Source organism: Serinus canaria, chromosome 25, assembly GCF_022539315.1.
Source record: "Serinus canaria isolate serCan28SL12 chromosome 25, serCan2020, whole genome shotgun sequence".
In the NCBI taxonomy this organism is placed as follows: Eukaryota; Metazoa; Chordata; class Aves; order Passeriformes; family Fringillidae; genus Serinus; species Serinus canaria.
In genome coordinates, this window is record NC_066338.1 from 3,914,449 (window position 1) to 3,935,277 (window position 20,829).

At 58.3% G+C, this 20,829-nt stretch overlaps 3 protein-coding genes across 3 annotated transcripts; 1 reads left to right on the forward strand and 2 right to left on the reverse strand.

The window, feature by feature from the left end:
• Positions 1-159: 159 nt before the first annotated feature.
• On the forward strand, positions 160-5,815 carry LOC103823979 (cilia- and flagella-associated protein 45). The gene is made up of 11 exons (XM_050984023.1): positions 160-586; positions 844-971; positions 1,293-1,434; positions 1,768-1,938; positions 2,086-2,264; positions 2,399-2,528; positions 2,761-2,907; positions 3,420-3,533; positions 3,747-3,940; positions 4,094-4,318; positions 4,490-5,815. Exons 1-11 carry the CDS (start codon positions 524-526, stop codon positions 4,566-4,568), a joined length of 1,572 nt encoding a protein of 523 aa, XP_050839980.1. The 5' UTR covers positions 160-523; the 3' UTR covers positions 4,569-5,815.
• A 1,831-nt stretch (positions 5,816-7,646) lies between these two features.
• LOC103823980 (Fc receptor-like protein 3) lies at positions 7,647-12,751 on the reverse strand. Its single transcript, XM_050984265.1, is given in 11 exon segments — positions 7,647-7,753; positions 7,828-7,891; positions 8,565-8,638; positions 8,719-9,021; positions 9,262-9,381; positions 9,384-9,537; positions 9,636-9,901; positions 10,144-10,371; positions 10,460-10,480; positions 11,165-11,246; positions 12,686-12,751. Coding segments are annotated over 11 exon segments (1,485 nt in total).
• Positions 12,752-13,878: 1,127 nt separating this feature from the next.
• Positions 13,879-18,154, reverse strand: LOC103823981 (Fc receptor-like protein 2). The gene is given in 10 exon segments (XM_050984217.1): positions 13,879-14,157; positions 14,243-14,322; positions 14,413-14,434; positions 14,810-14,893; positions 14,977-15,279; positions 15,415-15,684; positions 16,600-16,854; positions 17,054-17,284; positions 17,373-17,393; positions 18,055-18,154. Coding segments are annotated over 10 exon segments (1,425 nt in total). The 5' UTR covers positions 18,104-18,154; the 3' UTR covers positions 13,879-14,047.
• Between the last annotated feature and the right edge of the window lie 2,675 nt (positions 18,155-20,829).

Here is a 20,829-nt window from a genome sequence, read left to right on the forward strand (position 1 = left end):
TAAGGGGCGCGGTTTGGGCGGAGTCAGGAGGGACTGGGCGGGGCAATGAGAAGGGCGGGTCTGGGGTAGAGGGGCAGAACCGAGCTGGGGGGCGGGGCTTGAAAGGGCGGGGCAAAGAGAAGGGGCGGGGCCGTCACTAGTTCCTCTCTGAATATCCCCCTGGGAGCGGGGGTGGCGTGTGTCTTGTCCCCGTCCAAGGAGGACACCACATGGGACAAGTGTGAGCACACTGGGTGACACAGCTCCGCCAAGCCCCTCCTATTTCAGCCTAAGTCCCGTTCTTCTCGCCTCAGGCACCACCCCCAATTCTCCACCCCACCCCGGCCCGTCACCCCCTGCGAGCTGTTGGGCCATGGCAACAGTCGGTCCCATGGCAACAGTCGGTCCCGACACATCGCGACAGTGACTTTGGACACACTGTCACAGTCGGTTCAGACACATCCCAGCCATCGGTTCCACCACATTGTGACGGTCGGCTCCAGGACAACAGGACAGCACCGACAGCCCCGACAGTGGCAGCGCAATGGCAGCCGCGACTGCCGGCACAGGATTCCGGTCCCTCCGTGCCCGGGGCTCCTCCCGGAAGGTCCCTCCTCGCCCGCCGTCTTCAGCTTTCACCGCCGGGATTTCAGTCCGTCCGTCCCAATGTCTCCCCTAGGCTCCCCAGACCCCGACACCCCGCAAGATATCCAGCTCTTCCCGCTGACCCCCGGCCCCTCTGTCCCCTCCGGACGTGTCCCCAACACCCCGACATCGCAGAGCTCCTGCCGGGATCTCTCGGTGTCCGGGGAGCACCAGGTTGGGGGGAAGGGTTCGGGTCCCTCAAACTTTTCTTTTCAGCAGGTCACGGGCTCCAGCGACACTGTCGTGATCTCTGAGGATGTGTCAAAACATCCTCGAGAGCTGTTCTCCTTCAAGCCCAAGCTCAAGACCATCCAAGTGATCACCAAGGACCTGATCCGGGAGCTCATGTAAGGCTGTGCCCAAGCCCTGAGGGGTTTTCAGGACCCAGCGGGTGTCAGTGCAGCATCCCAAAAATCTCTGGGGAGCAGGGATTGGCAGTGTGCTCTGACCACTCCTGGGGATCCTGCCCCCTGCATCCCAGCCTGGTGCCACTTTCACCACACTTTCCCTTCCTGCCTCGCCCTAAAACAAGAGAGCTGGGTCCCCACGGTTTCCCCAGCACTTCCCACATTGCTCTGGGCTGGTTTGGTGACTGAGTGGGCAGCTCAGGGAGCACAGGGAGCTGTTTGGGTCTCTGTGCCACTGAGCTTTCTTCCTGTGCTCCCCAGCATTCCCCAGGAGAAGCCCCAATCATGTCTCATCATTGAGGAAAAGGAATATGAGAGGATCAAGGAATCAGCTCGAGCCCTGACTGAGGTGGAGCGTTGGAACAGGCTGAAGACTCTGAGAGCCAGACAGGATGCTGCTTTTGTAGGCATTTCTCTTCCTGCTTCCCCTTTTCCTGCTCCCTGGCAGGCTCTAGGGGTGGTGGTTTCAATCCTTTTGTCCCGAATGTATTGGGGAACAGGGGAGGGCTCCTCTGAGACCTCATGCAGCATCCCTGAAATTGTGCCCAGCACTGCCAGCCTTCCAAGGGCATGGGGTGTCTGCCCAGAGGTGTGGGGAGGGGTGCCCATGGCCGTGCCAGAGCCCCAGTAGCTCAACATATTCCTATTCAGTGCCGGGAATGCAGCACCTGAAGTGTGACTCCTGTGAGCCCTTGGGAAGGTGCCCAGGATTGGGCAGGGTTCTCTGTCCCCACAGGAAGCCCTGAAAAAGGCCCAGATTGAGGAGCAGAAAAAGGCAGAACTGGAGGACAAGAGGGACCTTTGGAGAGACGTGGAGGAGGAGCTGCAGCAAGAGGAGCAGAAGCTGCTGCAGCGGGCGACGAGGATGAGGCTGGAGCAGGAGGAAGACATGCGGGAACTGAACGCGGTAGGGCCGGCGCTCCCCTCTGTCACCTGGCACTGCTGAGCCTCCCCTGCTCCTCATGCTCCCAGGCTCTTCCTCTCCTTCCCCGGCCCTCCCTGCTCCCTGTGTCCCACTGTGGCTCTGAGCCACAGACACCTCTTGTCCCCACAGCTGTTCCTCAATGCCAAGTGCAACATGATCCGGGACAAGCAAGTCCTGGAGAAGCAGATGATCCACAAGGAACTGGCGGAGGAGGAGAAGCGCCTGGACAAGATGATGGAAGTGGAGCGGGAGAAGGGCATGAAGGCCCAGGAGGAGCTGGAGCGCCAGAGGAAGCAGGAACTGATGAGGTGGGCAGAAGGCTCCCTCTGTCCCATAAGGGCATTTGGCCCATTCCAATCACACCAGCCCTGTCCATGCCAGTGTTCCAATGATGGGTAGTAGGATGGAGCCACAGGAAACCCTTCTGCTCTTGTATTCCCAGAGCCCAGCAGGACATTGTGAAACAGATGGAGCAGAATGCAGAGGAGCGGACACTGAGGGCTGAGGAACTCTACCAGGAGGGCCAGAGGCAGCTGGAGCAACTGGAGCAGATGAAGAGAGAGGATTGGAAGGTGGGAGCAGGGAACGAGGGTGCAGGGAGGTTTCCACCTGGCTGGAAATGGATTGGCAGAGCTGGATCAGCCACACTCAGGGACTGGGGACACCAGCCAACAGGATCAGAGCTCTGGTCCCTTGGAGATGTTGTGACATCCCAGGGAGGTGGCCCAAAGCCTCCCTGCCCTGAGTGAGGAGGAGGAAGGAGCACTCAACTTGGTGGTCTCCAACCCTGCATGGCATTTCCAGGCCTGGGAGCAGAAACAGGAGCGACTAAAGCAAATCCATGCTGATATTAAACATTTCAATGTGGAGAGCCAGAGGCTGAAGGATCAACAGCGAGAGCAGGAGAGGCTGGAGGATGAGCGGGTGCTGGAGCAGCAGCGGCAGAAGGCTGTAAGAGCAGGCTCCTCATGGGGTGGGCAGGGGCTGCAGGAGCTGTCCTAGGGCTCTGTCCCACCCCAGGGCTCTGTCCCCTCCTGGGGCTCTGTCCCATGCTGGGGATCTGTCCTACCCTGGGACTCTGTCCCACCCTGGGGCTCTGTCCCACCCTGGGCTCTGTCCCACCCTGGGACTCTGTCACTCTGATTTTCTAGGATTTTCTAAGCCTTCTGATGTTTACATTCTTGTGGAGAACTTTCTCACACACTGTCTGTAGATAACACATTGTTTTGCATTCCTTTATGGAGGAAGAGCCGCTTGATGGACTGTTGGTTTGCCCAGTGGCATTGGAGAGGTGGCACTGTCACCCTCCAATCCACTATCACTTTTAGAAAACTATAAATGTTGGAGTCAGGAAATAAACTTCCCTTTTTGTTCTTCACCTTGGAGCAGTGGTGTGCGCCTGTGTTCTTTCGTGTTCCATAGTGACATCACTCTGTCCCATCCTGAGACTCTGTCCCCTGTAGGAGCGTGAGGCTGCCTTGGCGGTAGAGCAGCAACAACTGCGCCTGGAGAAGGAGAAGGATCTGGCTCGGCTCAGGGCCACAGAGAAGCAGGCCCAGGACTGGCAGGCAGAGCGGGTGAGTGGCCCAGGCACAGGTGACGTTCTCCCTTGCCACCATCCCTGTCATCACCCTGGCAAAGGGGCAGCACTCCTGAATGGGGGGGGTCTGCATTACCAGCCCCTGGAGCCAGGGGATGGCCTGGAGAGGTGCTGGCAGAGCCAAAGCCACAGCCAAGGGCTTCCATAGCTGCGCCTGAGGGAAGCCCAGCACTGTCCCGTATTTGGGCAGGATGCTCTGAGGGCCAAGAGGAACCAAGAGGTCGCAGACCGGGAATGGCGGCGGCAGGAGCTGGAGAAGGCGCGGAAGAAGGCTGAGCTGGAGCAGCAGCTGAAGCAGGACCGGCTGGAGCAGGTGGCCCAGAAGGAGCAGTACCTGGCCATGCAGGTGCAGCAGGACCGCCAGGAATTCCAGAGGGTGCTCAGGTGAGGCACACAGGACTGAGGGATGGCTGAGGTGGTGGCCAGGGGGCTCCCAATTCCAGCTGGTGGCTCTGGGGGCTCCAGTGCCAGCCCAGGTTCTGTGCCGGGTGTGGGGGGCTGTGTCAGGGTCTCTGAGCCAGCCTGGCTCTCCTGCAGGGCCCATCAGGAGCAGCTGGAGCGGGAGAAGCTGGAGCAGGAGCAGAGGGAGCTCCGGCAGCGCGCCCATGCCGAAGATCTCCGGCGGCAGATCCAGGAGCTGCAGCAGCGGCGGCAGAGGGAGCGGGCGGCTGTCATTGAGGAGGGCCAGCGGCAGCAGCAGGAGGTCCGGCAGCGCAGCCAGCGCCTCGCCCAGTTCAGGCAGCAGAAGCTGCAGGAGTTCAGGTCAGAGGCTGCCAGTGCTCCTTCCCTGGGCTCCTTGGGCTCCCCGAGTCCTTCCTGGTGTCCCAGCCTGGGGCCACCTCCCAGTTCCTTCTGTATCCTCAGCAAACGGGACCTGATGTGGGGCCACGGTCCCAGATCCACCCGGAGCCTGATGGATTCTTTCTTCTGCAGAGCCACCGGAATTCTTGACAAATATTTTGCCCAGGTGGAGCGCAGGGCCCAGAGCCGAGCCAGCAGAGCCCCCTCCTAGGCCCAGCCCCACCAGGAACCAGCTGGGATTCCCCACAGATTTGGGTCTCCATTTCCATTGTCCTGGGTTACAAGGTGGGGTGTACCCAAACTGTGTGTTCTCCTCCCATCTCCAGTGTGAAAAATGCGTGTTTTATGATTGGCTTTTAGCAAATATTGAAATGAATATTATATGTGTTGTGTTAGAAAGTAATGCTGTATTAATTCTATTAAGTAATGTGTTAAATATAGTTTCAGGTATAACAAAATGTTAAAATAGAAACCATGCTATGTTGGATACTTTTTTTTCTGAAGAAAGGACTCAAACTGAGATAGCAGCCACAGGACACCTAAATCTTTCAGAGAAAGAGAATTTTTTACCCCCTTATCAGGAGAACCTAACTTCTTCCCGCCTGTTAGGATTAAGAGGAAGAAGTTGACACTGACCAGAGAGAATCCTGTATTTGAATGGAATTAATGCAAAATGTATGAGATGTATGAATATGCATCGGGTTATTGTTTTTAAGGTTTCATCTTCTGTTAATGTGTGTCCTTTTTCAGGCTTAAAAAGGTACCTGGACATCTGTAACTCTTTGTTTCTATTGTGTCATATTGTCGTAATTCAAATTGTCCAAATTATTATTACTCTAATCGTATTACTATTTTTATAACCATTTTATTTCTATCAAACTTTTAAAATTTAAAAAAACCCGAGTGATTGGCGTTTTTCACATCCACCATCCTGATGGACTGTGAATGGGTGGGTCAATCCCTGCAGCTGCCCAGTGCACAGCCTGAGCCCTCAGGCTGCATGCTGGGTGTTCCATAAGGGAAGGAGGCAAACCCTGCAGGCAGTGCTGGTTTGTCTTCCCAAAGTGACTCAGTCCCAGTAGACAGCCTGTGGAGACCTAGGCCATTAAGGATACCCCAGAACATCCCATGAGTCATAGGAATACATAATTCTGCTGTGAAAATCCCTGCCCATGGGAGGTACTGAACATTCCTGCCTGAATCTGACCATATATAATCTGGGCTCTTTGGGGACTTGGAACACCAGCACTGCTCGAGGGACCCAGGTGAGGACCAGACCTTCCACAGAACCACTGCTTTCAATAAGACTGCAACCATCACTTCAACAGGACTTCATCCATCACCCTGACGGGCAGGATGCCAGGTTGTACTCTGTCTTTGTGGTTTTAAGCCAGTTTTTCTGTATCATTGCATTTATTGTAATCTTTCTATTAAATTGTAATTCTGACCTGAAATCTCTCTCAAAGTATTTGTGCAGTGTTCATTTCTCCCACTGGTTTACTTTCAAACCAGCACATCCATTGACTGAGTTTTCCAATAAATAATATTTTCTGAGCAGTGTTTTCCATGGGGCTCTTGCTCCTCTCTTCTCCTCCTCCCAGTGCTCCCAAACCTGTGGTTTTACCTGCAGGACCACAGAGAGAAAATGGGATGGAAAACACCCCTGTGCCCTGGCAGCACAGGGATGGGAGTTGAGAGGAACAACAACCACCACAGGAAATTCTGCAAGGACAAATTGCTCCAGTCTCCCGTGGGCAAGTCCTCAGTCAGAACAGGAGGGGTGATGTTACTTCCCATCCTCTGGAAGTGTGGTAGATAGGGACAGGTGAACGGAAGATCACGTGATGTGACAGAAAGTGGCAGGATTCCTTTTCCCTTAATCCCCTGAGATAAGAGATCACCCTAGGAATGTAACTAGGAACGTAGCCCCCCTAACGCTAGTAACTTTCCTTACTAACCATAGATAGTACTGCAGACCCCCTCTGACGTGGTGAAGCTTCCTAGACTATAAAACCCTATGAGATGAGACAATAAAGGCCTTTTGACCGTCTACCACATTGGTGTCTGCGTCCGTCATTGGCCCGAGTCACCCTGGTGAGTTTGGGTCGCCGTGCTGTCCCTTGAAACCAGGTTGCCTTGCCTTATAGCAGAAGGCAACAGGAAGGAACCTCGAGGTCCTATTTACAAAGAGTGAGTGCCAAGACCAGGACTAGAGGGTCCTGGCTCCTGCCAGGTGGGCCAAAGGGACACTTGGATCCCTAGGACTGTGTGGATCCATGGCCTGGCACAGCAGAGGCACAGGAGCTCACGGTTTTAGGTGACCCCAGGGCACAATGTCCCTGATGCAATCCAGATCCGTAGAGGCAGAATCCATCTCTGTTCCTGGGGTGACAGGGGGATCCCAAGAGGGATTGAGCTGGGAGATGAAGTGACCCCAACTGGGAATGGCCAAAACAGGCCCTTGGAACTGGCCCTGAGGCCCCAGGAATCCTTGGCACAGATTCTCTCAGGAGAGAGGATTTCAGGGAGCCCAAAGGGCATCGTGGGGCTTTGGCAGAGCTGCTGCGGAGACAGAGGGAATTCAACTGACATGGTCTGATCCCGACTGCCCTGGGAAAGGGGGAGGCTCCGGAACCCCCACAGGGCTTTTGAGTGATCCTTGTGTGGGGAACACAGCAGAGGAGGGGTTTGGGACAAGAGAATCCAGAGCCTCCTGAAAGCTGCTTTGGCCATCAGAGCAAGGAAGGTCCAGGGCCCTGCCAGGTTCCTCTGGTGGAAGAAACATGCTGGGGGGAAGTGTTCAGGGTTTGTTCCTTTTTTGGTGGCTTTCCCTGGAAATCGTTCCTTGTCTGACAATCTGGACTCTGAACCTTGTTGCTGTTGCTGTTGGTTTTATTCTCTCTCGTTGTTGTTTCAGGAAATTGTTCTTCTGTCAGCCCTTTGGGATCTTTGTGCCCCCACAGGGAGGGCGAGGGGCAACAGCCCCTGGACTTTAGTGGCAGCCCAGAACTGAAGAATCCCATTCCTAAAGCACGACAAAGCTGAACAAACACCATCTCTGCCAGTTTAACCAAAAAGCTTCATTTTGGACCAAATTAGAAGGAAATGGGTCCTGTGCCTCCTGGCACTGGGAGGAGTCTGGGGAGCCATGGATGTACTGGGGGCACTGGGAGGGGGAAAGGGGAGCACTGGGTGCCCTGTGCAGCCCCCCTGGACTTGTGGTCATCACCCTGGGCAGGGTGGGCCACCACGGGAGCCATGGGATGGGGAATCGCCGTGTCCTCCAGTGTCACAGCACGTTCCCAGAGATGTCACTGATGTCCTGCAGTCGCCCATGTGGTACTGGTGGCTCTGCATGGGTCACCTGGGGGTCCTTGGGGGGGACAGCGGAGGGGCCTGTAAGAGACACCTGGCTTGGGGTGACACCCATGGGTGATATGTTTGCGTCCCTACCCATCCCCCATACTCACCCCCTGCCCACTCGGTGTCCAGCTCCTCCCCCACCTCCAGGGGATAAGGGGGTTCTGGGGGGCCCTGCGGGGATAAGGGGGGCCTGAGGGGTGTCTGGGGACGGGGTGAAGGAGAGTCATGGCTGGAACTCCCCACTCACCTGTCCTGGGATTTCCTGGCAGCTGCAAGAAAAAGAGGATGGGGTGCCCTGGGCCCCAACCCCACCTGGGACATTTAAATGCCCACTGGACCCCTGAGTGCCCACCAGACACTGATTTCTACTGGACTCCCAGCTCCCTGCGCCCCAAATCACCCCTGAGGAGTCCCAGAACAGCTGAGCCACCCAGGTACTCCAACCCCCGCCCCAGGACCCCTGAACGGCCTCTGGACCCTGATTCTTCACACGGACCCTGAGCGCCCCTCAAGCCCCCAAGAACCCCAAGAATGGAATGCAGGGAAGCCTCCAAACTGCTCCAGAATCCCTGAAGAGCTCTCAACATCCCTGCATAACTCTCCAACACCTCCCTGAAAGCCTCCAGGAGATCCCAGTGACACCCCAATATTCCTCAAGGCCCCTCCTAGGACAGCCCAGGACCCTCCAGAATGCCCCCAAACCTGTGAGCACCCGAAGCAAAGGGCACTGGGGGCTCAGCTTCCTCCAGGTCAGGAGCTTTTGGTGATGCCCCAATGGCCCCCCCAGGCTCTGGGGCTTCCCCCCACTTCCTGTAGGACCTTGTTCCCCCCCATTGTCACCCACCCTGGCGGTGCCGCCAGTGACAGCCAGAAGTAGGAGCAGGAACAGGAGGGTCCTGCTGACATTCACAGCCACTGCTGGGGACAGAGGGGGACACATCAGGGTCACCCTGAACCCTGGGGGTCCTGAACACCCTGGTGACCCCGTGTGACCTCACCTGTGACCCAGGGTGACCCAGGTGTCACCTCCAGTTCCAGTTCTGGGCTGAGTGCCCCGAACACGTGGTGCCCGTCTTGTCCCAGCTGGTTGGTGGCCACGCACTGGTAGGTGCCCGAATGTTCCACATCGATGTCCCCAAGCTCCAGGAGGGGACCCCGGGCCACCTCCTGCCCCTTGTGCAGCCAGGTGAAGGTGACAGGGGCTGAGCCCACCTGCACTGAGCAGCGCAGGGTCACGGGGTCACCTGCACGCACCTGGTGTGACAGGGGACTGGGGGTGATGGTGGCATTGGCCACGGGCACTGCAGGGACAGAGACAGGGCTGAGGCCACAGGGAGGGGCTGGCAGCCGGTGTGGGGGGATAGGGACAGGGGGGATGAGTGGGAGGAGGGGATGTCGGGGATGGTGTCAGACCACGGAGGGTTGACGGGACAGAGGGCAGAGGTGAGGGGACCCAAGAAAGGTGTCCGGGAGACATGGATGTACCCAGGCAGGGTGGCCAAGGAGGCTGTGAGGCTCCCCGTGCCCATCCCTGCACTCACTGCGCACCATGATGCGGAGCCAGGCACTGATCTTCTGCACAGCCCCCCCTTTGGAGTGCACTTCGCAGCTGTAATTGCCCGAGTGGGAGACCCCCATGGCAGGAACCAGCAGCTGTGGGACCCCTGTGGGCCTCCCACCACCTGCCTGTCCCGGTAGAACATGTACAGGAGGGGGGCTCGGGGCTGCAGGGGGCTGGGGGTGCTGAGGCAGATGAGATTCAAGAGGGACCCCTCGGTTGGCTAGGGGTGAACTTCAAGCACTGGCATTGAGAAGAGCTCAGGGCAGGAGAGGGGAGGGGGATTGGTAGCCCCAAGTCCCTGAGGAGGGGCTGTGGGGGTGACAGGGTGTGGGCTGTGGGGTGCTCACTGTGCACTGTCACTGTCACTGTCACCGGCACTGACAGCCACAACTTCTCTGACGCCCAGTATTTCACCTGGCCCTCGCAGCGGTAGCTGCCACTGTGGTTCAGTTGCAGAGGGGACAGGGACAGCTCGGTGCCATCGTGGAGCCCCCCCAGTTCCTTCCTGTTGTGGTAGAAGGACACAGAAGTGACTGACTTGTCCTGCCAGAGCCGGCAGTGCAGTGTCACCGTGTCCCCCTCCAGCAGCGCCCGCACCGGCACCTGCAGCACCAGCCAGTCTAGGGGAGCAGAGGGGACCTGTCACACCCGATGGCACCTGGAACCCCCCATTGGGTCACACCCAACGCACCAGGGGTCCCAATTCCAACACAGGGTTCCCCCCACTCTGGAATGCTCTGGGATGTCCCCAGAGCAGGGGACAGGCTCTGGACACATAGGAGGTGACCCATGGAGTGGAGTCCCCCCAGAGCCCTCGGGGTCCCTGTGGGTGCCAGGCTGGGGACACCCGAACCCCCCTCACCATCTGAGACTGTCACGGGGGGGCTGCGCCCGGTGTCGGGTCTGTCACACCAGTAGGTGCCACTCTTGGTGACAGTGAGGCGCTCAGGTCCCCGCTGCCACCAGCGCCTGTCCTTGTACCAGGTGGTGGCACCGGCTGTCCCCGAGCCCAGGCAGGTCAGTGTCACCCGGTCCCACAGCACCGCCGGCCTCCAGGGGGGCTCCACGAGGAGCTGGGTGGTCTGGGCACCTGTGGGTGACAGGGGACACCAGCCTGCCAGGGCCAGTGCGGGGCTGGGGACTGCAGGGTGGGGACATGGCATTCCCCAAGGACTCACCAGCGAGGCCGAGGGTCTGGGCTGGAAGGGAGAAGGGACAGGGCTGGGTGGAGGTGGCACTGTCTGGACAGCAACACCCGGGTTCAAGGTGTGGGAGCTGTCTCCAAACTGTCCCCATGGGGACAGCAGTTCTTGTGAAAAAATGCGTGGGGGTGGTCCCCAAGAGATTTGGAAAGGCAGGGGGACATGTCTGTGTAACAGCCACCCATGCACCACTTCCATGTGGCACAAACACCTTGGGAACAGGGACACTGAGGCCACCCTGGGCTGAGGCACAACATGGGCACACTTTTGAAATCCCGGCCACAAGGACACCATGGACACAGCCCATGATAGTCCAGGTCACCCCCACCAGCTCATGATCCCATCCCCATGATCCCATCCCCATGACCACATCCTCACCATTCTTATCCCCTTCTGTCCCTGCATCCCAGTTCCCTTATCCCTATGCCCAGAGCTACCTGAGCCCAAAGGTGCCACTCCCCACATTCCTGTTCCCACATCCCCATCCCCAAATTCCTGCCGCCTGTTCTTGTCCCCAAAGCCACCCTACATCCCCAGTCCCACCAAGGTCCACTGGGTAACACGGATTGGCACTGCTGGCCTTGGGGACCTCAGGGGACCCCGCAGCCCCCTGTGCCCCCTCCCTATCCCTGGGGTGTCAGGCCCATGCCTGGGGCACTCACCCCACAGGAGCAGTGCCACATTCCCAGCTATGTCGGTGTCCCCAGCCATGTGGACTGGCTGTCACTCGCTGCTGTGGCCACCACTCCCCTGGCTGGCGGCTCTTCAGAAGAAGGGGAAGGAAGCGAGGTCACGTCTGTCCCAACATGTAGGTGGCCCTTGGTGGGGGCAGGGTGGACACAAGCTGGGCACAGGATGGGGACAAGGCTGGGTGGTACAAAGTGGGACATGGGGTTCCCAGTGGGTTTGGGAAGCCATAGCTGGGTCCATAGGAATGAGGGGTGCCAGGGATGGGGTCCCGGAGGAATGGGTGTGCTGGGGAGGGGGAGTCACAGGGGATGGGGGTGCCATGGGAATGGGGTTCCTCAGGGCTGGGGGGACTCAGGGATGAGTCCCAGGGGAATGTGGGCTCCAGGGATTTGGGGCCATGCCATGGTGATGCTGGGGGAATGGGGGATCCTGTGGGAACTGGAGTTCAAGGGAGAATCAAGATCGTGGGGGAAGGGAGATTTCAGGGGCTGGAAAGAATAGGTGAGGGTTCTTGGGAATGGGATGCTGGGCCATGGAGATCCTTGGGAAGTTCAGCAATGGGATGGGGGCCCCAGGTAAGGTGGGACCTAAGGAATGGGACTCCCATGGTTTGTTTCCAGGGGAATGGGGGTGCCAGGGATGGGCAGTGGCTAGATGTACTCATTGGTACATAGCTCCTTCCTAGGGTGCATCAGATTTTTGGGTGACGCAGAGCCAGCACAGCCCCTACAAGGTGCCGGCAGGCTGGGGGTCCCCCCAGACAGATTCCAAGAGGCTCTGGGTCTGTGGAGTTGCTGCAGAGGTGGGAATTCTGTGGGGGAAGAGGCCTGCCTGTGGTTTACTCAGCCCTGCAAGAAGCACAAAACCCAAAGGGAGCCCAAGCAGTGGCTCTGGGAGGGTCTTAGATATTTTTCAGAGCAGGGCTGGCTGGAAACCCTTCCTGTAGAGGTAGCTGAGGGGAACCAGTCCGGAAATGCAGCAAGTGTTCATTTGTTCCTCTTGGTATGGGACTGAGAGAATCACAAACTACTGGAAATCCTACAACACTCAGCTCAAAACCTGCCTGGGACCCTCCTTCTAGAACAAAACCTGCAGCCCTTTGGAACCTTCCAGAAAGAATGTTTGGGCTCAGGCTGTGGCCATCAGATAAGAGGGAAAAGTGTGGAAATATTGAGCAGGGGCTCTGACAGCGGCCATGGTGGGGCTGTGGGGAGTGACCCTGTGTGGATTCCAGGTGTCCCCAAAGCTGCTCCATCCCTGCCCTCCTCACCTGAGTGAAAGGCTGAGGGTTTGCAGGAATTGTGGTGTAAAGCCACCAGAGGTGCTGCTGTGGACCCGAGACCTGCCTGGGGTCAGGCGCAGCCTTCCTTCCACCCGGGATCACGGAGAGGAGCCGCAGGTGTTGGGCAGGGCATGTGCCAGGCCTTGGGACACTGCTACGCTGCCAGTGGGCACTGGGATCTAACCTGCTGCCTTGGCAGCTTCTGCCCACTGCTGGTGGTGGTGCCGGACCAATTGGTGCCCGTGAGTTTGGAAAAGGAGCGATTTCCCCTCCTGCCTCCTGTGCGAGGCCGCCATGGCCCCTGAGGGGATGGAGCTCGACCGGGGCGCCCCCTGCTGGCCGGGAGGGCTCCCTGCAGTGCCCCCTGCTGGCCGGGAGTGCTCCCTGCAGCGCCCCCTGCTGGCCGGGAGCGCTCCCTGCAGCGCCCCCTGCTGGCCGGGAGCGCTCCCTGCAGCGCCCCCTGCTGGCCGGGAGTGCTCCCTGCAGCGCCTCCTGCTGGCCGGGAGTGCTCCCTGCAGCGCCCCCTGCTGGCTGTGAGTGCTCCCTGCAGCGCCCCCTGCTGGCTGCGGTTATCACTGCCACAAAAACCAACAGCGCTGAGCAGGATGGAAAGTTCTGGGTTTGTGTTGTTGGTTCTGTTCTGGTTTATAAATTTCCCAGTAAAGAGCTGCTATTCATTTTCCTACACTTTGGCCTGGAAGCCCCATCATTTTTGAATTTAAACACGTTTCCACATGGGTCTTCTTTCCATTCCAGGAACGTTCCCACTTTCCTTGGCAGATATTTCTCATTTAAATGAGTTGTCAACAGTTGGGATCCAGCGTGGATGGGACAGACACCCCAAGAGGACACGGGGTCAGGGACTTGGCCACCTCATGCTCTGCCTTTTCAGCTAGTTGGGCCACCAAGGGCCCTCTCCCCAGGTGGCACTTCTGGTCATGCGGCCACTCAGGAGCTGTCATTGGCAGAGTGTCACACTGTCCCTGTGTCCCATGGCTGACAGACTGATGGAGAGACGGGGCCCTGTCTCACCAAAAACAAGGCCTGACCCACCCCTGCCACACACAGGTGCTCCAAAATGTCTCCAGACACCAAACCTTTCCTGTCCCTGCCACCCCACCCTGGGCCATGGCCTGATCCCCACTGCCCTGGCAAAGGGGGAGGCTCAAGAACCCCCACAGAACCTTTGTAACATCCTTGTGTGGGGAACATGGCAGAGGAGGGGTTTGGGACATGGGACAAGAGAATCCAGAGCGTCCTGAAGGCTGCTTTGGCCATTAGAGCAATGAACATCCAGGGCCCAGCCAGGTTCCTCTGGTGAAGGAAAATGAGATGCGGGAAATGTCTGGGTTTTTTTTCTTGTGGCTTTCCCAGGAAAGAGTTCCTTGTGCGGCAATTTGGTCTCTGAACCTTGTTGCTGTTGCTATTGGTTTTATTCTCTCTTGTTGCTCTTTGAGGAAATTGTTCTTCTCTCAGCCCTTTGGGATCCTTGTGCCCCAATGGGAAGGGATAGGGGCAGTTTTAGTGGCAGCACACACACGAGTGGGTGCCCGTGGATAGGGGCCCCCAGTGCCGCCCAGTTCCCCCCAGTGTCACAGCACATTCCTGTAGATGTCACCGGGTTCCCGTGGTTGCCCCTGGGTTCCCCGCAGCTCCGCGTAGGTCACCTGGGGATCGTGGAGGGTGGTGGCACAGGGGGACGCTGGAAGAGACATGGGCTGTGGGATCTGGGTGGGTGACACTCATGGGTGACATGTCCCTCTGCGTGTGTTGCCCCCCGTACTCACCACCTGCCCTCTTGGTTTTCACGACGTGGGTGTACAGCACCTCCCCCTCCTCTGGGGTGGCCAGGGGATCTGAGGGGGCCCTGGGGGAATAAAGGGGATGTGGGGGAGGGAATGGAAGGTCTTGGGAGTTGGGGTAAAAGTGGAGAGTGTGGTTTGAGCCCCCCACTCACCTTTCCTTCTGCTTCCTGGGAGCTGCAGAGGAAAGAGGGGAGGGGTGACTGTGGGGCCCTGACCCCTCTCAGGATTCCTGAACTCCCATCAGACCCTCAAGTTCCCACAGGACCCCCAAGCATCTCTGAAGTCACCAGAATTCATGAACATCCCCAGTGCCCATGACCATCTCAGCCTCAAGAACCCAAAGCCCACCAGGGACAGAGACCCACAAACACCCTCTGGGACCCTGAAAGAACCCCCAACACCCCTGCAGGACCCTCCAACACCTCTCCAAACACTACAGGACCCCGAGACAAGGTCACAATTGTGGGGCTGTGGGTGCTGCTCTATTGCTCCCCAACACTGGGGGCCTCTACAGCTCCCGGGGCCCCCCGTCCCCCCATTGTCACCCACCCAGGCAGTGCCACCGGTGCCAGGCCACAATGGTACCCACGAGCAGGAGCAGGAATAAAAGGGTCCCACTGACCGCTGTGGCCACTGCAAGAAACAGAGGGGGACACAATGGGGTCACTCATCACCTCAGGTGTCCTGCACTCTCTGGTAACCCCGTGTGACCCCACCTGTGACCCAGGGTGAGCCAGGTGTCACCTCCAGGGCTAGCTCAGGGCTGAGTTCCCGGAACACGCGGTGCCTGTCCTGTCCCAGCTGGTTGGTGGCCATGCACTGGTAGACGCCTGAATGTCCCACATCGATGTCCCCGAGCTCCAGGAGGGGACCCCGGGCCACCTCCTGCCCGTTGTGCAGCCAGGTGAAGGTGACAGGGGCTGAGCCCACCTGCACCGAGCAGCACAGGGTGACATTGTCACCGGCACGCACCTGGTGTGACAGGGGACCGGGGGTGATGGTGGCATTGGCCACGGGCACTGCGGGGACACAGACAGGGCTGGCACCGGGCACGGTGGGATGGGGGTGCCGTGGGTGGGGTCACCCCCAGCCCGAGGGGGCTGCGGGAAAGGGGTGGGGGAGGGGGACAATGAGGTGACAAGGGTCCCGCTCACCCAGGACGGTGACATTCAGGGGGTCACTCTCGGCCACGCTCTCCCCGTCGCTGACCCGGCACCGGTACTGGCCGCTGTCATTGTCCCCAAGGTGTCGCAGCTCCAGGCGGGGGCCGGTGCCCAGCGGTGCCCCCGAGCCCTCCCGGTGCCAGGAGAAGGACAGGGGACCTGTCCCCGTGGCCACCGTGCATCTCAGCACCAGGCTGTCCCCAAGTGCCACCTGTCCCCCGGGGGGCTTCACTGACAGGGACACCCCCGAAAGCGGGACCCCTGCGGGAGTGGGGGACAGCAAGGGACAGTGAGGGACCCGGCGGGGTTGGGGAGAGGCAGGGGGTCTCCAGTGAGGCAGAGCGGGTGCAGAGATGGGAGGGACTTGGAAAGGAACCCTGAGAGATGATGGGGAGTTTAGGGAGGGGACACCTGGAGAGGGTGGGGGGTGACACAAGGAAGGGGACCCAGGGACCCACGGAGGGGATGGTGTGACCTGGGGAACTTGCAGGGACCTCAGAGAGGGGTGGGAGGATGCTGGGAGGAGTGAGAGGTACCGGTGAGGGATGGGGGGACACAGGCCAGGAATGGGGGACCTGGGAATGGACCCGTGGCAGGATGTCACGGGAAGGATGGGGGCACCCATGTAAGGCTGGGGGACTCAGTGAGGGACCTGAGAAAGGAGCGGGAGAGCTAGGGAGGGATCCGGGGAAGGTTGGGGGCCACAGGGCAGGTGTCAGGAAGGACTTGGGAACCCCAATCAGCACTGGGGGACCCGAGCAGGCTGTGAGGCTCCCCGTGCCCATCCCCGCACTCACTGCGCACCGTGAGGCGGAGCAGGGTGCTGCTCTTCCGCATGTTCCACCCCGCAGAGCGCACCTCGCACCTGTAATTCTCCTAGTGGGAGACCCCAACACTGGGCACAATCAGCTGTGGGGACACCTGTGGGCCCCCCACCACCTGCCCGTCCTGGTAGAACACGTACAAGAGGGGGGCTTGGGGCCGCAGGGGACTGGGGTTGCTGAGGCAGCTGAGAGTCAGGGGGCACCACAGGGTGGGCTCGGGGGGACCCTCCAGCACCGGCACCAAGAAGAGCTCGGGGAAGGAGAAGGGAGGTGAGGACTGTGACTCTGAATCCACAGGGAAGGGCCTTTGGGGCTGTCAGGAGATTGGAGTTCCAGCCATGGGGTTGCTCACCGTGCACTGTCACTGTCACCGCTGGTGACCATGACATAAAGGACCCCACCAAGCCCCCGCAGCTGTAGCGCCCACTGTGGTGTAGCTGCAAAGGGGACATGGACAGCTCGGTCCCCCTGAGGGTCGCCCTGAGATCCTTCTTGTTATGGTAAAATTGCACCCTGGTGACCGGGTTGTCCTGGCGGCCCTGGCAGCACAGTGTCACTCTGTCCCCCTCCAGCAGCGCCCATGCTGGCACCTACAGCACCAGTTATTCTGTGGGACAGGAGGGTCCCATCTCACTGAGGGGCTCAAAGACAGGGTCCCCGTGGCACCAGGGACATCTGGGTGCACTGGGATATCTCTGTGTGCAGGGCACTGGCTCTCGCCACATGGGGAGTGTGAGGCCACCCATGGAATGGAGCCCACCCAGACCTGTCAGGGGCCACCCAGATCATTTAAAATCCGCCCTCACCATTTAAGACGCTTACAGAGTGGCTGCGCCCACTGCCGGGTCTGTCACACTCGTAGATGCCACTCTTGGTGACAGTGACATGGTCTCGACCCTGCAGCCCCCAGGCCCTCCCATCCTTGTACCAGGTGGTGGAACCAACGGTCCCCGAGCCCTGGCAGGTCAGTGTCACCCGGTCCCACAGCACCGCCGGCCTCCAGGGGGGCTCCACGAGGAGCTGGGTGGTCTGGGCACCTGCGGGTGACAGGGGACACCAGCCTGCCAGGGCCAGTGCGGGGCTGGGGACTGCAGGGTGGGGTCATGGCATCCCCCGAGGACTCACCAGCGAGGCTGAGGGTCTGGGCTGGAAGGGAGAAGGGACAGAGCTGGGTAGGGGTGCCACCATGGGAACAGCAACACGGAGACACAGGATGTGGGGGCAGACCCCATGGGGACAGCAGTTCTTGTGGGAAAGTGTTTCTGGGTAGTCCCCAAGAGATTTGGTGAGGCAGGGGGACATGTCTGTGTCACAGCCACCCATGCACCACATCCCTGTGGCACAAACACCTTGGGAACAGGGACACTGAGGCCACCCGGGGCTGAGGCACAACATGGGGACACTGTGGAAACCCCAGACATAAGGACACCACGGACACAGCCCATGCTGGCCCAGGTCACCCCCACCAGCTCATGATCCCATCCCCATTATCCCATCCCCATGGCCACATCCTCACCGTTCTTGTCCCCTTCTGTCCCTGCATCCCAGTTCCCTTGTCCCTATGCCCAGAGCTACCTGAGCCCAAAGGTGCCACTCCCCACATTCCTGTTCCCACATCCCCATCCCCAAATTCCTGCCTCCTGTTCCTGTCCCCAAAGCTGCCCTACATCCCTGTCCCACCAAATTCCACTGTGGGCAACATGGACTGGCACAGCTGGCCTTGGGGACCTCAGGGGACCCTGCAGCCCCCCTGTGCCCCCTCCCCTACCCATCCCCGGGATTTCAGGCCTGTTCCCAGGGCACTCACCCCAGAGGAGCAGTGCCACCTTCCCGGCCATCCCGCTGTTCCCAGCCATGTGGACTGGCTGTCACTCGCTGCTGTGGCCACCACTCCCCTGGCTGGCGGCTCTTCGGATGAAGGGAAAGGAAGCGAGGTCAGGTCTTGTCATCGTGCGTAGGTGGCCCTTGGTGGGGGCAGGGTGGCCACAAGCTGGGGACAGGCTGTGGGCAGGGTGGGGACAGGATGGAGACAAGGCAGGGCGGCCCATGGTGGGACATGTGTTTCCCAGGAGTGGGGGCTCAGGGGGTTTGGGGACCTGGGGATGGGTGTCCAGGGGAATGGGGGGTCCCAGGGATGGGGTCCCTGTGGAATGCGGGTGCTGATGAGTGGGAGTCACTGGAAATTGAGGTGCCATAGGAATGGGGGTGCCCAGGACTGGGGGGACTCAGGGTTGGGAGTCCTGGGGGAATGTGGGATTTGGGGTAATGGGATGGCAGTTGTCAGGAGTAGAGTGCTGAGGGAATGGGGATTCTGAAAGAACCAAGGCTCTGAGGGAAGGAGGATTTCAGGTGTTGGAATGAACAGGAGAGTGTTCCTTGGGAATGGGGTGCTGGACCATAGAGATCCTGAAGAATGTCAGTACTGGGATGGGGGTCCCATGGCTGGGGAGACATAAGGAATGGTGCTCCCATGGTTGGTATTCCAGGGGAATGAGGGTGCCAGGGATGAGCAGTGGCTGGATGGGCACAGGAGTCACAGCTCCTTCCCTGGGTGCATCAGATTTTGGGTGACCGAGGGCCCAGCAAAGTTCCCCTGGGGTGCTTGTTTGCTGTGCAGCCATCACATGAGGGTCCTGGGTGACTCTGCTTCTGTGCCCTCCCCTGCCCTTGACCATTTTGTCTGTTTTTTCTCTTTTTTCCCTATTTTCCTCACTTTTGTGCAATGTCCCCTCACCCCCAGTTCCTGGCTCTTCAAGCCAGGGGAGCACCTGAGCAGGGTAGGGGTTGGGGGGACACAGGGGAGGGGGAAAATGGGGAGTAGGGGTGTGCAGGGAAGGGTGGGGAGGCTGTGGGGGATGGAGGTGTTGGGCTGTGCCCCCTCAACACTTTAACTTTCTTTTTGCTGGACAAGAAGGAAGAGGCCATTTGTGCTGAGAGTCAGATGGGAAAGGGGGGGGGGGGGGCAGTCCTGTCCTGGGGGGGCACACCAAGGGGGGTCCTGTCCTGAGGGGATCTTCTAAAAGGGGGTGACACATCCTGGCATGGGGTGTGCTGTCCCAGGGTGCGGCAGTTCCTGAAATGTCCCTGCACATTCCTGGCTGGGTTCCTGTCCCATGGGTGGCACATTCTGAGGACCCCTGTCAGTCCAAGGGTGGGGCCAGCCATGGCCCATCCCCACTGCACCGGAATGGCCATTGCCCAGCCCTGCTCTGCCCAGCCCCAGCTGGCAGCCAGGACCTCAGGGTCCCCCCTGCCCCCTTGGCTATCATTCTGGCAGCTTTAGAGCTGCTGCAGAGGTGAGAATTCTGTGGGGGAAAAAGGCCTGCCTGTGGTGTGCTCAGCCCTGCAAGAAGCACAAACCCCAAAGGGAGCCCAAGCAGTGGCTCTGAGAGGGCCTTTGATGGTTTTTCAGAGCTGGGCTGGCTGGAAAGCCCCCCTACAAGGGCAGCTGTGATGGAACCGGTCTGGAAGTGCAGCAATTGATCAATTTGTTCCTCTTGGTAAGGGACTGAGAGAGCCCCAGAACTACTGCAAATCCCACAACAATCTGCTCAACAGCCTGACCTGGACCCTCCTCCTCCTCCCTGCCTTGCCATGGATGGACAGTGCCCGGATGCCCTGCACCCACCACAGCCGCTCTCTCACTGCCCTCTGCACCTGGATGGGGAGAGAAAATTGAACAAAGGGGTCCTGGGTTGAGACAAGGAGCAGGAGAGATCACTCATCAAATCTTGTCATGGGCAAAACTGCCTCGGAATTAGAGATATGAATTGAATTTATTGCTGACAAAATCAGAGCAGAGTAAGGAGAAGTCAAATAAACCCTTCAATGCACCTTCCCCCTGTTATGAATGACTATGCAGTCATTGGCTTTCACTCTTCTTTTGGTTTTTCCAAATTATTTTGGTTAATTACAGTTTGTAATTTCTTGATAACTGCTTTTGATACATTACAGTTTGTCAGCCTTTTACCCTATTCCCTGTGTAGAATATACATTTTAGCGTGATAAATATATTATAGTTTAAGCTATCCCAAAATATCCAGATAGAGACAATGTGTTGTGTGTTATAACATTAACTGTTGCTAAAGTAGCTAATGCCTTTATTTGTGTAAATAAGTGACAATGGTGAGAATAACTCAGATAATTCTGAGCTATCTGTGAAATAGCTAGTGTTGATTTAATGCACTGGTGGAGGATCTCATCTGTATGATAAGAACACATTGAAAAGTAGCAAGGAAATAAACAGCAAAAGAAAGAATGCAAAGAGGAATTTACCACTGACCCTTCAGTTATTAAAAACTGTCAAACCACAGAATGGGGGGGGCTTGTGAGGACATAAAATATATAAATTTAATCTGCAGGATGGCATGGACTTTATGAAAATGAATCAAGGGTCATACCAAGCAAAGGATTCCCTGAACATTTTAACTGGAGAGAATGTTTGAATATGTGTAACCTTCCTGAGTATGTATTTATCCAATACAATGAAAAGGTGTGTAAAAAGAATTATTGTAGTTAATAGTGTGCCTCTGGCAGTTGCCAAGCACCCAGCCCACTGCTTACTGACCCTTTTATCTCTTAT